The sequence below is a fragment of the Nothoprocta perdicaria genome, unplaced genomic scaffold (genome assembly GCF_003342845.1).
Source record: "Nothoprocta perdicaria isolate Ctin4 unplaced genomic scaffold, notPer1 scaffold_134, whole genome shotgun sequence".
Taxonomy (NCBI): domain Eukaryota; kingdom Metazoa; phylum Chordata; class Aves; order Tinamiformes; family Tinamidae; genus Nothoprocta; species Nothoprocta perdicaria.
The window spans coordinates 2,180,676-2,197,271 of NW_020454472.1; the positions used below are offsets into that span (position 1 = coordinate 2,180,676).

At 44.3% G+C, this 16,596-nt stretch overlaps 1 protein-coding gene across 5 annotated transcripts in view; it reads right to left on the reverse strand.

Moving 5' to 3' along the window:
* Positions 1-427: 427 nt before the first annotated feature.
* RAB31 (RAB31, member RAS oncogene family) overlaps positions 428-16,596 on the reverse strand; it is a 56,236-nt gene continuing 40,067 nt past the window's right edge. For 3 of the 5 annotated variants that reach the window (XM_026033847.1, XM_026033846.1, XM_026033848.1), the window contains 2 exons: positions 15,287-15,396; positions 428-4,107 (listed from right to left, as the gene is read on the reverse strand). In XM_026033847.1, the coding sequence (XP_025889632.1) occupies positions 4,010-4,107; positions 15,287-15,396 (208 nt within the window). In that variant the 3' untranslated portion in view covers positions 428-4,009. Of the gene's footprint in view, positions 4,108-12,301; positions 12,599-15,127; positions 15,223-15,286; positions 15,397-16,596 lie in introns of those variants that run through there. The other 2 variants (XM_026033849.1, XM_026033850.1) reach the window with 2 other exon arrangements.

The following is a 16,596-nucleotide window of genomic DNA, read 5'->3' on the forward strand; positions in this document are numbered from 1 at the left end:
ATCCTTGTGAAACGCAGCCAGTCTCTGCTAAAAGSGCAGGCACTTAAATCCCAGCTAAGCAATCCACGGGCTGCAGAGAGCCCCTCTGCAAGGGCAAAGGATGTGAAAAAGGTGATCTGTTTTGTTCTGTTTTACCGAAACCAGAGACAGCCTCAAGTGGAGGTATTTAAAACATTTTTATTAGCATTAATCATTGTAGGTTAAAAAAAAACACATAAAAGTACATTTTAGGCCCAAAATATTATTAGGTATGATACAATTAATATGTAAAACAGAAGGTAAAGTATTAACAGATTGCAGCATCTCATACACGAAGCGAGTGGGTCCAGCCCAGTCAAAGCCCTTATATAAAACAAAACAGAGGACGAGCAGTTAACGTGTGAGTTTATGCTGACAGTCGACCACTGCCTCTGGCTTAAATAATTAAGGGTAGGATAATAAAATACATCCTTGCTGTGCTGAGAAGGCCTGATTAGGGGTCGGAGAGCTCCCACGTACAGTCTGTCTGGTTATGCCAGTGACCACGTGCACCGAGGGAGTACTGAGGCCAAGGGAGGAGAGGTGACTTCTCTGGTAATCAACACAGCCCCACGCTGTGCTGAAGCACCAGAAACAAAAGCAGTATTTTTTTGAGTGTGACTGTAATGGCCCAATTCTTGGATATACCGATGGCCTTTTGTGTTAATGTTTCTCAGACAAACGCTTTCTGTCAGGTGCCACCTGCACGCTCAGGACGGGCAGGTCTCGCCGCCCCCTTCGGCCTGCAGACCTGTGGCTCTACCTTCCTAAAGACAAAATGCTCCTTAACAAAAGCTGCACTTACTCTATACACTAGGCAGAATATGTGACCCAGACATAGTGGAAAAACCACTACACGTCAGCGTAACGCTACAAAACTGTCCGTATATACACAAACATATGCAGAGCATATATGAGAAGGGGGCCCTTGGTACTTGTTGACGGGTAACTAGTTCACGGCAGGCCAGAAGAGGCAGCCGCGGCTGGCGGGGCGCCGGGCTGCGGAGGGCAGGGGGGCTCCAGCAGCCGTGCCGGGCTCTGCCGGGCAGCTCCGCCGCTCTCCAGTTCCAGGGAGCAGCCCCCTCGCTGCCAGCAGGCACCAGTGCCGCCGCTGGGGCCCGGACGGAGCCTCTCCAGAGCCCTGGGCTCCTCTGGAGCCGCTCCATTCGGATCCAGCCGCTGGCTGCTGGCAGGAATTGCTGCTGCTGCTACTTGTGCCTTTGAGACCACTTTAGTGGCAGCGTGTCGTCGTTCCAGCTGCTCCGGAAGGGCGGCGGGATTTTCCAAGCGAAAAAGGCAACAAAAGGAAGCCGAAATCATGAATTTTGTATCTGAAAAGCACAGTTTCTAGGGCCATTCCCTGTTTGCAATGGCAGTTTAAGCTACACTTCAGGCTTGACAGAGAGCGGGTAGCGGTGGGCAGCGCCGCAGCCCAGAGCCAGCCCTGGCCTCAGAGCAAACACGCTGCCCGCCACCGCAGGGGCCTCCGGCTCCTCCACCTGCATTCTCTGAGGGCCAAGATCTCCCATGTCAAAGCCTTATTCACTCAAAATCCTCCTTAGTATAAAACCTTTCCTGGACTAAAGGCAGAATTTGGTSATTTGGCCCAACTAATGCAAAAAAAAAGAGTCTTTAAGCCCGCTTTGCCCGCATTTGAGTTTTAATACCTGCGGGAGCACCATTCAGACCATTCCCAAAATTTAAGGCTTTCCAGCATAGAGCCCATGCGGCCGCTCTGCTCCGCACACGGCTCAATGGCAGCTCGGAGAGGCGGCTGGGCAGGGTGGTCTTTAGTCCCGACAGGTCGGCATCTATTGCTGGTTCTAGTGTAAGTGGTTTTACAGAGATTCCAGACATCTCGAGTGGGTTTTAGTGTGTTTTGAGATGTCACATCAAAAAAAAAAACAAAAACAAAACCAAAAACATGCTGTGATTATGAAAACAAATCAGTTGCGTGCAACTAATATATATTAWACAAAAATTTGTAACATCTTTAAAAATGCTGGCTCCTTGTTTTCTCGGAAGCTGGGTGCCACCTTTTGCTGCGATTTATTTAGGAAGAACAAGACTCCTTGCAGCAGTGTCATCGTAAGCCCCATACATTTTATGCATCTGTGCTGTTAATAGTTTGATTTTTCTTTCGTGCTGAAGAACCTGAGTTCATCTCATCTGCCYCACAGTAGCTGCCTGGGTTCCCTCAGCAGCCAACAGGGAGGGACAGGCGGCCCCTGCAGAATTCCTTGTTCTGGGATGRGAGGGAGCGTCTCTCTGCTCCTCCCTGAGGATCACCAACGTCTGCACGACTGCTGGATCTTCTCCTGAAGAATCCTGGACGGATCACATGTGAGAATATACTGGATTTTAGATTCTCAGMTAAGGCAAGACGGGACATTTCCCACGTGTAACGATTTCCTCAATGGCTCTTGGAAGACAAGGAAAGGTGCCCGCTGCTTTCAGCTGGCTCTGGTTCAGGCACTGAGAGTCACTTCCATTTTATCCAAGTAATCTCATGACAAAGCACTGAAGTCTGGCTTTGCATATAAACATGGGTGCCCAGCTCCAGCCGGCCTAGACCTGCTTTAAAATGGAAAGTCATTTTTCTCTTTTGTTTGCTTTTCATACCAGCTCCCTAGCAAATGTACAGTAAGGTCAGTTTTCCTAAAATAGAACAAATTCATACTGTGGAATGCAGGCAGGTTCTGGCTGCTTCAAATTTCCAATGGAATTGATAAAAAAAGAGAAATTTATAGTTTGCACAGCCACACAAATTCACAAAAGATAGAGGTGGAGAACACCTACTGCTTTACATTATTTCTAGTTTCTAACCYCCGTTCCCCTCCCTGCCCCTGCGCTGTATTTTCAGGTGCTTCAAGCTTTAAAGGTCTCAGGAGGAGGGTTGCCAAACCACACTCCTACATCTGCAAAGAGACAATCCTACAAATGAGCAATTGCATTTTGAAGAAACCTCCCWTTCCATTTTATTAGATTCCAGCCCTTAACCCCAAGTCATATTGTGCTCTCCTAAGTCCTATTACTCTTCTGCTGCCCTCCCTTCCACTTCCTGGAAAACCAAAGCGAGACGAGGACGAGTCCTCCAGGCTCCCTGTGCCAGGATGGTGCTCTCAGAAATAAAGGCCGTGGGATGTCTGAGCAGAGAGAACTTTGCTCTAGGACACAGGTTTGGAGGAAACCTCATAAAGAACCAAGATGACGCTGGCATTTTATGTTCTTACACTTCAGTAATTAGTTAAGCTTTTGCTTTAGGAAAGAAGTGACTCTGGACAAGTGCAACGTCTGGAACTTCAGGCCTTTGTGGGGCAGCCAGGGAACCGCATGGCCTCCAGCCACCCCCTTTATGACAATTCCTTCTTTTATAGGACCAGCATCTCCTGGCCCAGATTCTGACTCAGAGCCTGTAAAAACCGTGCTCACTTATCCCTTGGATCCATTTTTCTAGTTAGAAAATTCAGTCCATTTCTTGATGATGTTTGCCGAAAGCATGAGATGAAGCTACAGATTTAGAAAAATACAGCAACAGAGTCCAGCTAGAAAAACAGCAGAGAATCTGCAAGCCAAAATTCAGGTTTTATGGCTTTCTGCCCACTATTATTACACAGAACACTGTAAAAAATGCCAAGTTCACTWTGCAATGTAAAAAGAGAGTATTTTGCAGCAAATCTAAAAATTCTTATGTGTAAAAAGTTCTTTTTATTCAAAAAAAAAAAAATCAGTCATCGGCTTCAACAGAGAATCAGAACTTGGACGCTGTAATTTTGACAGGGTATTAGAGGATTTTCCAACCGGGCTTTGCAAAATCCCTTTGAAGTGAAGCTCYTTCTTTCTGGTCCTTGAATTATTACTCATTGGGAGCGCTGACACGGCCGCGTTCGCGATAAGGAGCCACGGCACGGAGCTCACCAGGTCCCTGCTCGGGGACAAAGCAGACGGGTGGCTTTTCACGCAGGTCCCGGGGCAGGGAACTCCCACGGGGTCAGCAGCAGCGGCGCCCCGTCTGTGCAGTCTGCTTGCCCAGCTTGATCGCGCCGTTGTTACCGTTCTCGTGGGGGTCTAAGGGGGGAATCTGCCGACCTGAAAGACACGAGGAGASGCCGAATGCGGCTTGCCTGGTTTCGGCACCGCTCAGGCCCATAGGGATGAGCGAGTCTGCATAAGAATCACAACTGTGGGATTTCACCAGAACAAACGGCTTTACGGACCTTGAATCCTTTGCTGGCATCCCACGCGGGAAAGAAGCAAGCACTCAATACACTGAAATGAGGTTAGACGTATAAATCAAAACCAATTACCTTGCTGAGAACCCTTGGAACAAAGCAGCAAAGAAATTCCCAGCTTCCTCCAAATTCCACTGAAATGTGAGCGGTGCTAGTTTAAAGATCTTGACTCTCAAAGCTGTGAGGCATTTAGTGCGCTAGAGCCTTACAAAACGCAGCAACCACGCACATGCTGCCCGCACTTGGAAAAGGAAAACAAGCGTGTCCTTTACATTGGATCCCTCCTGCCTTTTGCTTGTACCTCTGTGTTCCCAGACGATGCTGAGACTACTTGAAAAACTCTTATTCTGGACAATTTCATCACCTTATTATATAATTATTTCAAGTGTTTGGAAAGCATTTCAGCTTCCCAGGAGCTCCAAAGACCTCCCCTTGGGCAGGCAGTATTTCTCCTCTTCTGTGCTGCTGCATCTTCTAACTGGCTTCCAACTCATGGACAACGTGTAATATAATCATAATTATCATGGGAGAAGCAAGTTTTTAAGGAGCAGGCCCCTGTCACGGGTACAGGCCTGGCTTCTCCATTCCTTTGTGTATCCCCTCTGTCACTCTCTTTGCAGAGCTTGCAATCATGGTAACTTCCTTTCTCATTACCTTGTGGATCTGCTAGAAATGCTTCCCAAAGCTGAATCTGCTTTCTGGGAACTACGCCTGGTTTAACCATTACACATATCAAACAACAAGAGTTAAAATATTTAACATTTGTTTGCTCTGTGACACTTTCAGAGCACCAAATCAATGCTCCTGGGWAGAGCATTTCATAATCCAACTCAATGTTATAGTTCAGATTTCTCCCCATCCCTTGCTGTATTTAATCACAAATTTGTTGCTAAATGTTCAGCGTGTTACATATATTAAAACCTGCTAATTACTGGCCTTTTTATTATTATTAATTATTTATTTTTTAATCCGAGCTAAAGCATTTGGGAAAAATCCACTCTGAATGAGATAAAACAGACAAACTTCATCTGCACAACTTATCCCTAAATTACCTTTAATCGAACTCATAAAAATTTCATCTATCATCGTATTTATTCCATTCTGAACAGGCACTTTGGGTAGCAAAAGCATGCAGCTACCGGAACACATAATATTGGGTGTTTGCACACCCAAACAGGAGGGCAAAAACTCCTCACAGCAGTAGGATAAAAATACAGTGTTTAACCCAAGGCAATGAGCACCAGGTACCCGGAGGGCATTGGCAGGCGCTGACAATAAAGTGCTGCACTTTGGTTTAGGTCGCTAGAATATGAACTTTACCTTCACTAGAAACATTAAGGCTAAACTGAATGCAAGGGCCCTTCCAAAAAAAAAAAAAAAAAATACAAAGCAAAATGGGTGGTCAAAGACGGGCACTATGTGCATCAGAAAGATTATTCAGACCTTGTATTTATAAAAGCTGTTCCAAGAAGGTAACMCTGACATTTCAGGGACATGGAGAACAAACCTGCATTAAGTTCCTACCCTTTTAAAAGAACCTGAACTGAACCAGCTACAATAAAATCCTGCCCATTTCTCTTACATCAACTGAAAACCACCACATACCCCTAAGTAAGCACTTTCTTGGCATTTGATTCTGCTAATGGCACTTGAAGGAGGAGAGCGTGTACAGGCAAACTGGCCTAAAGTCTATTTTAGAAGTCTATTTTAATGATTTATTATGTTACTTCTATTTGCTTTTCATTCAGCAGTTCAGAGTACTTAGAGGCGTTTTAAGTCTTTTCCAGAGCGCTCTGATGAGTATGCACAGGAGCAGGCAGGCTTCTCTGGCACAAATATATTGCAGGCTTCAAGGTCAGAAAGCACTTGGTCCAGGTCAGACCAGGACAGAGGACACAGTTAAGAATCAGCCTGGTTTATTCCATTCCTCAAAGCAATAAATCTACACAGACAACAACTACACATAATAAAAAAGGAAAAAGTCTCTAGACATAACATTTGCTGTTAGTCATGCTAGCTTTTGAACACAGGTGCTGCCTTTTATTAACTAGTGCTGTTTCCTGCTGGATTCTCCTTTCATATTCATAGAATCTTTATGATTCATTGAGGCCTTTCATTGGGCCCAACCATAAGCTCCTCAACACCATCCTGCTAAACGTGTCCCTAAGTGCCTCCTCTGCATGTTTCTTGAATACTGCCAGGGATGGTGATTCCACCACTTCCCAGGGCAGCCTCTTCAGGTGCCTGACTGCTCTTTCTGTGTAGAAATTCTTCATGGTGTCTAACCTGAACCTCCCCTCATGCAGCCTGGGGCCATTTCATCTTGTTCTGTTGGTAGTTACTCTGGAAAAGAGACCGACCCCCAGTTCACTACAGCCTCCTTTCAGGTAGCTGTAGAGAGCAATGAGGTCTCCCCGAAGCCTCCAGACTAACTAACCCCAGCTCCCTCAGCCACTCCTCATAAAGTCTGCGCTCCAGCCCCTTCCCCAGCTCCGTTGCCCTCCTTTGGACCCACTCCAGCACCTCAGTGCCCCTCTTGTAGTGAGGGGCCCCAAACTGAACACAGTATTCGAGGAGTGGYCTCACTACTGATCCATCCCTTCCCTGGCCCTCCTGGCTGCCCTGTTCCCGATCCCAGGAGGCCGTTGGCCTCTCGGCCCCCTGGGCTCAGAGCTGGCTCACGCTCGGCCGGCTGCCGACCGGCACCCCCAGATCCTTCCTGCCGCGCAGCCCCAGCCACCCTGCCCCAGGCCTGCAGCGCCACGCGGGGCTGTGGGGACTGCAGTGCAGGACCTGGCGCTTGGCCTTGCTGAGCCCCACGCGGCTGGCCTCAGCCCATCAATCCAGCCTGTCCAGATCCCTCTGCAGAGCCTTCCTGCCCTCCAGCAGATCAACTCTTCCTCCCAGCTTGGTGTCATCTGCAGACTTGCTGAGGGTGTCCTCAATCCCCTCATGCAGATTGGCAATAAAGGTATCCAAGAGGACTGGCCCCAGCACTCACCCTGCATGATCGTCGCATTTTCAGGCTTCCAAGATTTTCTCCAATAGGCGAGTATTCTCTCACCTATTCTTTCTCTTGTTGCCAGATTTGTTAAGCCATGAAGTTAAATCTTTTTAGTAACAGGATGTACCCTTGCTCAAGCAGCTTCTACCAGCTGATGTACAGCTGACAATAGCAACTGCTGAGAGCATAAAACTCGGTCTAACACCTTGGAATGAGACACACAGTAAATGATAGTGATTCTTCATTGACAGTCAGGGTAAATAATGTTAATTTTGAAAACTGGATTTGCATTGCACTGTAATGGATCTCTCAGTATTTACAAAATGACATTCAGAAATCTATTTGGCCCTAAACATAAAAGAAAATGCTGGGCCAGATTTGTCTCTCCCTGGGCCTCCCTGGCAGCTCGGCTCAMAGGAGAAGGGTTTGAGAAAGCGGCACTGGAACCCACGGCATCAGCAGCGCGGTGCTGAGCTTCCAGCTGCGTCTGCTGCTCCCAAGCCAGATCCATCACTACAGCTGCATAAAAGCATGGCAATCACCTAATAATTCAGCTCCTGATAAATACAGCATCAATATTCCCAATACCAACTCAGTCTGGCCAGCACGGAGTTAGAATCAGAGGTCATTTGCTGAATTTCTTTAAAATAGTATATATACTGGCCCACTGGCCTACACAGGCCCTTTTCCAGAGTAATATGAGATACCCATGTAGTGGGTAACCTCCAGCAATGATATTTATTTCTGCTATTTCTTTCATGCAGTTGAAGTCAGAGGAGATCAGTAGTGCCCTGACATTCAGCACAGGAAATCTCCAGTTCAAGAAATAAATGCGTTAAGACAATTCATCTTCAAACCAAAGATTGCTCTGATAAGATAAAATTCTCTCAGAAGTTCCAGATTAAGTTCAGAGAAAGCTCTTCTGTTGCTTAACTTGAAAGAGAACAAACTGAAGTATCTTTTCCACATTTTACAGAGCAGGAGATCACCAGCCAGCTAACATTTTGGCTGCAGAATACAAACAGTGTTTTTAAGACTCCAGATGAAATGGCCAATCACCCAGGGAAAAATAAACGTGCATACATTTATCTAAGAACTCAGACACTTTATTGGGAACTTAAGGATATAATACTAAATCATTCTAATAGACATCATAAAGTTCCATATGGCACCTATTGCTGGCATTTCTATGCAGTGAAGYCCACTGATTGGGATTTAAAATTAGAGTTAACTGCATTCATTAGATACCTGATTATAAATTCGTTTCTACTTCACTAATGCTTAAGGTATCATTCTCAGAACATTTTGTGCAACAATAYTGCTTTACAAACATGCATGTGCAAACACACGTGCAGAGGTCTCGGGGTCCTCTTCGATCTGCTTCTAGCAAGCACAGCATGGTGCATATAGTAAAGTAAATCACCAGGGACTGCTCAAAGACAGGATTACCGAAATTGTCAAGGCTCTGAAGTGAAATATCCACATTAACAGGTGGGAAGCACTAAATCAATTGTATCTTTTCTTTCTGGCATGTCTGAGGCAGTTCAGAGTGAAGGTCAGAGCCTTCTCCAAATGCTTGGTGGGGATCCAACTGCTGCTATTGAATTGGAGACTTGTTAATGGAAAGAGATTAATCAGCACTCTGGGAGTTGGTGCTCTGTGAGAGCCAGGGACAAAGACACTGGGAAATAAGAGGGTGAAACAAGAGCTTAACAAAAAGGGAAGACAGAAAAATGAGAACTGGAGCAGGAAGCAAGAGGGACAACAGGCACTGGGCAACAGCTCTGCAGGAAGAACTTGGAAAATAAAAAAATCAGAGGAGCCAGGTGCAGCAGTAGGCTCCAGCTGCAAAGCCAAACTCATCCGGACTTCTCCGTGTGCTCTCTGTTTCCATTCCAGGGTGGTGCTCTAGCTGTAAGCTGCTACATCCTCAGGACATGAGGACAATCAGGACAATCCAGCTCTGAGGGGGGTTGCATGCTTGTTTTTAAATGAGACCAGTTTCATCACCGAGTTGTGCGGGACTGCACAAAACAGGCCCAAGACTGTAACACCCCCGGCCCTTGTAGGTGAGCGACAGAAAGGAAAACGCAGGTGACTGACCCACTATCATATCGGTCCACGCTGGCACATCGAGACWACCACATTCTGGTCCAAAAGCAGCACAATCCTATTAACAACTGCAGTAATTGCAGTTCTGGTACTAGAGCACAGAATCACAGTGCTGCACTGTCTGCTCCCTTTCTGAAAACTGCCCACACTGAGTTTTAGGGGCTGGAAAAAGGGGCTTTTTTCATTAGTGCACAGCGAGAAATCCACTTCGCTGGGCCCCAGGGCAGAGCTCTGACAGGGCTGTGGCAGCCCAAACCTGGGAAGAGCAACACCTCCTCAACAGTGGTATGACAGCCCTACTGTGGTCCAAGTCTCCTCCTAAAATGGCCATCTGTACTACAGCAAGGGGAGCCCCTTGCCAAGCACTGCTCCCCTTAAACTCTAGCACTGAAACACAGCTGCCTGTGAAGGCGCARGGAGGCCAGCATATCTTACCCAACAGCTTTGGCACTTGCATACGTGGCCCTCTCCATGTCTGTAGGCCTTGAAACAGTCACACTCCTTATCTCCCTCAGTCCTTTCATCCTTGGGAACCAGTTTCACTGGTATTTTAGGGGTTCCCCATGTCACTGGTGAGGGCTGGAARCCCTTTCTCCCCACTCTCTTCCCCATTTTTGCAGTACCCAATTGACACAGAGACAGGGCACCTAATCGGCACCTTATTCTATAAATTCCCACCCAAAGTAACACATTTACAACATCAAGGATATTGCATATTTAAACAATATGTAATTGTTTTAATGATTTTAATATCTCTAACATATCTAATACTATTTTAATAAAGGAACCTGCTCCTCCATTTTTAAGTTAAAAAGTGTAGAATTCTGACACTGAAGCRGCTAAGAGATAGAGCAACAACCATATTTTGTTCTTGTAATTAAAATCTGCAACAAGAAAGAAGACTTAGATCTTACAACCATCAAAGTAAACAACAAAATACCYCATGACTGTAATTACTAGGACAGAAGATCCAACCTTGCTTTGAGATCCTGCTCTAATTAACTTAGGTCTCTTAGCTTGTTTGCTAGGTTACGTTGAGGAGATCTCAGATGGTTGGAGAGAAATTCAGCACCTTACAATTTAAACTTCAAGAATTGTCCAGAGCCAGTGAGTTTAGCTCCATTAATTAAAATTAAAGGCAAGAGGAGAAATAATCCTCGAATACAGGAAGCAAAGCCATAAAGAACAGAGTAGCAAATGTTCATTTTATATAAAGTAGGATTTTTTTTTTTTTTTTAATCTTTTCAAGGTAGATGACTGCCCCTATTCAGCTATGAGCTTGGGCTGCCTTAAAATTGGCATATGTGGAAGATGTGGATTGTTGCATAGAAAAAATAAATGAGCTTACTTTTCTTAAAAGGTCTTTCATAGACTTCTTCAAAGAATTTCACAAACATCCATAAATCAACAGACAACAGAACGAAAACCACTGTATTTCACCTTCACAAAGCTCTGAAATGGTCTGTCCACATTTCCATTCATCTAAGCAAATCTGTTTTGAGTCAGTCAGTGCAAGGATCAAATGCATTTTTCAGCTGAAAGGGATCACACCCAGTTCTCACAGACAGACATTTTAAAACATTCCTCTGTAGCTTTTCCAGTATACAACCTGTTAAACCATAAATTCTAGAGTTTTCTTTTTAAAATCTCCCAGTATTTCTAGGAAACAACCATTTGGGCTACATTAAATAATCAATATAAGAGTTGCTGGCAAGGCATCAAGAAATCAATAGCTTCACATATTTCTAACGGAGCATTTACCTCATGAAAGGTTACATCCCGAGACAGAAGCTCTCTGCTCTAATTAGGAAGCCTRGTCTAGGAAGAATCCTCTTATATGGATATCTCAACGTGGGCCTGTCTCACATTCCCTTACGCCAGCATCAGCAAGAGCTAACAACTCTTCACCAGCTTCAGAAGAGAGTTTGGAAATCCTCTTCCTCTCTTCCCTCCCAGGCCTCACCGAAGCCACTGAAGCGCTTCACTCTTGGCCTCTGTGGTAGCTCGCTTGCCCCCAGCATGTGCCAGACTTCAAAATTAACACAAGGCCATCCTTTAGTTTGGCTTATCCCTCTGTTTGTTTCATATTTCATTCAGCAGTTTCTTTGTGCCTGTTTTATCCCCAGACATACTGAGGCAAAGTGGCACCGACCCAGGACAGGCCTTCTCAGCCCTCTCCTCACCCCAGGGCGGGAGGTGAGCTCCCTCTCACCTCACACACACACGCAGCSTGGCTTATGTATTTGTGCAATCTTCTCTTTCACAGCTGGGGCACCTTCATGCTATGATAATAAACAATATACGGACGCTAAAGAGAAACAGCTGGGTGTGTACTGCACTTGAATAATAGAGCTAGGGCTTATTTGGCTTGATTTATTTGCTAAATGAACAAGTACCCGGAGATCACAAGGGCGTGATTGCCACAGCACTGCAGTGCCCTTGGGAAAGCTGGAGCACTCCCTACAAGCTGGATGGGAAGGCTGCCTGCCCGGGCACAGAGCAGCTCTCACTGCGCTGACCCTCGTGGCCAAGTGGGACCAGGACAGAGCAGCAGTGACCCACTTGTCCAACACACACATAGCTCTATTTAAYGTGTTCCTGGCAGGCTTGCTGGGGTTTGGGGGTTTATTTTTTGCTGCTGAAGTATAGATCAGTGGCAAGCTCCAAGAAGCTGCTATGCATATGGTTATTCTAAGGTTGGAAAAAAAAAAAGAAAGAAATTAGTAGCAGTTGATCCTATGGACACTCTTGTCTTAAAAAATGAGTTCATGGAACACATTAAATACCCTATATCTTACGCCATTTTTATGTCTTAAGCCTTTTTTTACGGCTCAAAATCCTTCCAAGAAAGACACTGGGAAAAATGTAGTCCAAGTGGTCCATATATGACTGAACTAAAAATACTATTTTCTTGCACACCAGAACTAAGCAGCCGTGTGATATTCAGCAATCACAACGAGTCTTTAGTCAGATGCTGCTCCATGTAATGAGCACACATTGCTGTCTGAAATCAGAGGTACAACAGCCAGTCAGGAGTTACACTCAATTATGCAGCTTAATGCAAGCTCGCCTGGGCAAAGAGCGTTGCCTTGGCTGACAATATCGCTCAGGCTSCCTCTTCATCAATAAAATTAGCAAACAAAGTCTGCACAATCCCCTTCCTCTTGGATTTGCCCCCCCTTTCAGACATCAAGCCTTGCTCTGATTCTAGTCCTTCACATCTTGTAGTTTCCTGAGAAGAAAAACAACAGTGTATTTGTGTTGAGATTGTGCAACTAAGACATACCTCAAAGCAGTCTGCTGATCTTGAGGGACTTATTAAATAAACAAACATCTTTTTAAAATAATGCAACATAAAACAGTCTCTTTATAATTGCCATAGTTTTGTTAAGTTTTATCTGTTTTAACCTCGTCCACCTTTTCTCTCCATTTTAGCTTATTACCTAGAATAGTTCCTCTTTCTTCCCTGTTATGCCATTTCGCTCAGCTCACATTTTCCTTGGACACAAACAGATGTTAAGCACCTTATAAAAGAAAAATTACATTAAAATACCCTTGGGAAATGAAGTGTATGCAAGTGGGAGGTAAATAAAACTTAGTCTACTTTTTCCTGTTTATTATATTGATTTCAGTAAATTTTGTTATGGAGAAATTCTCCACACATGTTGGAATATCTTCTCAAATCCAGGCTGTAAAATAGGCAATGTATTGAATTAATTGTTTCCCTTAAAAAGACTTAAGAATGCTGAAATTGCTGCCCCTTCGTTAAGAGGCTGGGCAGCAGGACTGTGCCCTTCTGGAAAGCACAGTGAGAAGCCACAAACACCCAGGCAGTGCCCAAGCMAAACTAAACCTGCAGCCTGACTCTTGGGGCATCCCATGAAGCAAACCAGTCACCAGGGCAGAAGACACGGCCCCAGAGAATCTTCACACATGGAAAAGGCAAAATTGCTGCCACCTAATTTGGGTTAAAGACCAACTTATTTTTTTTGAAAATGCAACCTACTGCTCTGAAGCCCAAAATACAAAGACTGAAATAGCCTAAGACATGAGGAAGTTGTTATCCCTGCCCTCTATCCAGTCTATGTTCATATCAAAATTCTGCCAATTTTCTGCCATCCTGCCAATTAAACATTTTTCACTTGGTGTTCACTGTATCTTCATAAACATGTACCACCAACTCTCTGCTTTCTCTCCTCTGAGTTCTTGATAAGGTCACAAGTACATCTACTGAGACCAAATATTTCTAAACATAGAAATAATTGCCTGAGGAATTAAGTGCACTTGCTTAGTTATCTAGTTCACACTAAATTTAATTTAGTTGATTTTCTTCATCTAATGTATCTGTTATTAGGGGCAATGTATGCTGCCAACTGCAGCATTTACTTATTAAAGATGGAAATTAATTATTTAATTTCCTAGCATGGAGGAGTTCCTCTGTGAGGACATTCACAACCATCAGATATAGATAATCAGTAAACTATCACGAGGAAGAACCAGGTCCTGCGGACAGCCATGTTCTTTCTAAAGTGGGAACAGAAAGATAGTGTCTTCTAGCAATAGCAGTTCTCATTCATTAACTGTTTCAGATGCATGGTGTGTGTGCAAAGCAAAGCCTGAACACGTCTGGTCTCAGGCAGTGTGTGAAGCTGTCATCAATATGTGAAGACAGAGGAAATAAAAAGAATTTAAGGAAATCAGTGAAGTCGAGATTGAGCAGAACATGATGTCTTTGAGGCCTCTGTACACTAGAATACAATTGAGGRAGGAAACACTAGTACTGGAAGAGGATCAAGTTAGGGTTCTCTTAAGAAATCTCAATGCCCGCAGGTCCAGATGGGCTACATCCAAGGTTCTGTCACCTCTGAAAGGTTGTGGAGATTGGGAGAAGTCCCCAGTGACTGAAGAAAGGCACCTGTGACACACCATCTTCAAAAAGGCCAAGGAGAATGAGTCAGAAAACTACAGGCTGGTCAGCCTCACTGCTGTCCCTAGAAAAATCATGGAGTAAGTCCTCCCCGAAGCCATTTTTGAGCACAGGAAGGTGAAGAAGGTGACCAAGAACCATCAGCCTGGATTTACCAAGGGTAAAGCACACCTGATCAACCTGAGCCACCTGTGACTGAGGGAAAGGCAATGCATGTGTTCCACCTTGGCTTCATTAAAGCTTCCAACACTCTTCTTACAGCATCCTGGTCACCTGTTATAGTCTAGGTAGGTTGACTACTAGCTAGTTCAAACAGCAGCTGAAGCATCAGACTCAATGGGCAGTGGCTACCAGCAGGTCAGCCAGTTTCAAGATGGGGTCTATCGTGGGAGCTCTCTCCTTAGCATCTTTTATCACTGGCCTGAAGGAGGGAACTTCACTACCGTCTGCTTTGAGCAGATTGCACTGAAGACTTCTTGAAGTTCCTTCCGACTGCCAAGGTTCTGCAGTTCTCCCCACTTCAGCCAGAGGCTGAAATTGGAATTCCTAGAATGCAAACTAAGACTTTTTTTTCCCCCTTCTCCCTTCTCAACTTGTTTAAAAGAAAATATTTTTACCAGATTCCACTGCAAAGACTATTTTTCTACTTATCTTAGCCCTCCAGGCACGTTTCTCAACAAAAGGAAGTTTTATCAACATGATAAGATCAACAGTATCTCCTCTACAGAGGACTTAGTGTGAAACTGAATAGGTAGTTCTGGCCAGGGTTTATATACAGAATTAAATGGAATAGGCTTATCAGTAAATACTATCTACTATGTTTTGTTCTAGCATATTCAAAGTTATTCTTAGTTTACATTGGTATAAACAGCAGTCATCCTACTGGCTCATGAGGTTTCTTCACGTTCTTGGGAAAGTAGCTTACAGACCTGAAACAGACAGTTATTTTCAGATGTGCTCTGAACAGCCATTATTGGAAAAAAAAATACTTACTTATTCCTTGAAAGAGTTCCTCAATGTTAACAGCATTCTTAGCACTGGTTTCAACAACAATTGCACCTATAGATTCTGCATATTCTTTGGCATCCTTCATAGGAACCTCCCTAAAGAAAATATTAACAAAAAAAAAAAAAGAAAATAAAGCACTGTTTTTCAAAAAAAACCTTAATTTTGAAAGAAATAAATTAGTTTCTTAGTTGCAATTTCTCACACCTTAATCTCAGATTGAGTAAAACACACTGACAAAAAAAGCAATTCCCGTTTCCATATGTTTCCACAAGTGGGTGAACTCACTGTAGTGAGGTAGCAGTCCTGACATTCCTAGTACAACTTCTTCCTAGTACAACTGTCTTAGAATTTAGGATAAGGTACTTTGATGACAGTACAAACTGCAATTTCACAGTTAGTTTATAGAGGCAGATATTTTAAATAAAGGTCTGCTGCTCATAGGAAAAGAAAATGTAGAGAGGCAGAATAATTGCCTCTCATTTATTACAAATGATTTCCAAAAATGAGCCTGCAACTGCAGTTTCTAGATTTAGATCTTATTTCCTGTAATTGTTTCTTCCTATTAAATATCTTTCTATTGCAAAAGACACAGGGAGGGCAGAATTCCCCTTACTAATTCTGAAACGGCACCTGGCCTTTAGTGTGAAAGGTGCCACCATCTGCTGATGACYGTGCAAATTAAAAGAACAAACTACATAATATTCAAACCACAGCAGTGAAAGAAATTTGGGAAACACTGGGCCTCCGTAACGAGGACTTTCATCTTGCTCTGATTTAGAGGAGAAAACAAACTTCGGAATTCTGGGCAAAGATAAAACAGCAGCAAAGGGCTCTGCTCTTAGGAAGCTTGAAACTCCCTAGCCCTTTTCTGCCAGTATTTCTATGGAGGCCTGTAAGCTGCCACGGCAAGTGGGCAATAAGCACGACAGGCAGTGCTGCCAGGGCCGAAGGCCCCACACATCAAAGGCAGTTATCGTAACCTGGATGTCAACATTGCTGAGCTTCTCCTCTGCAYGAAAGAAAAAGCACAAAAGCCCAAGTTCTAAGCCAAGAAATGAATAAACACAAAGCAGGGTGAAGCAGCACGGAGGCAAGAACCTTCACTGGGGTGTTAGGATGGTACCGATCCAGGGCAACAGGGTAAGTCAGAAAAGTTTTTATGAAGGAAAAACACTTCTCTGTTTTCGTCATGATTGATTGACTTCTGTAGTGCTCAAAAAATACTTGGAATTCTTGCAGCCTTTTAATATTCAAGTCTCAGCTCCTTTCTCGGAGCATATTTTTCAGCGACTTGT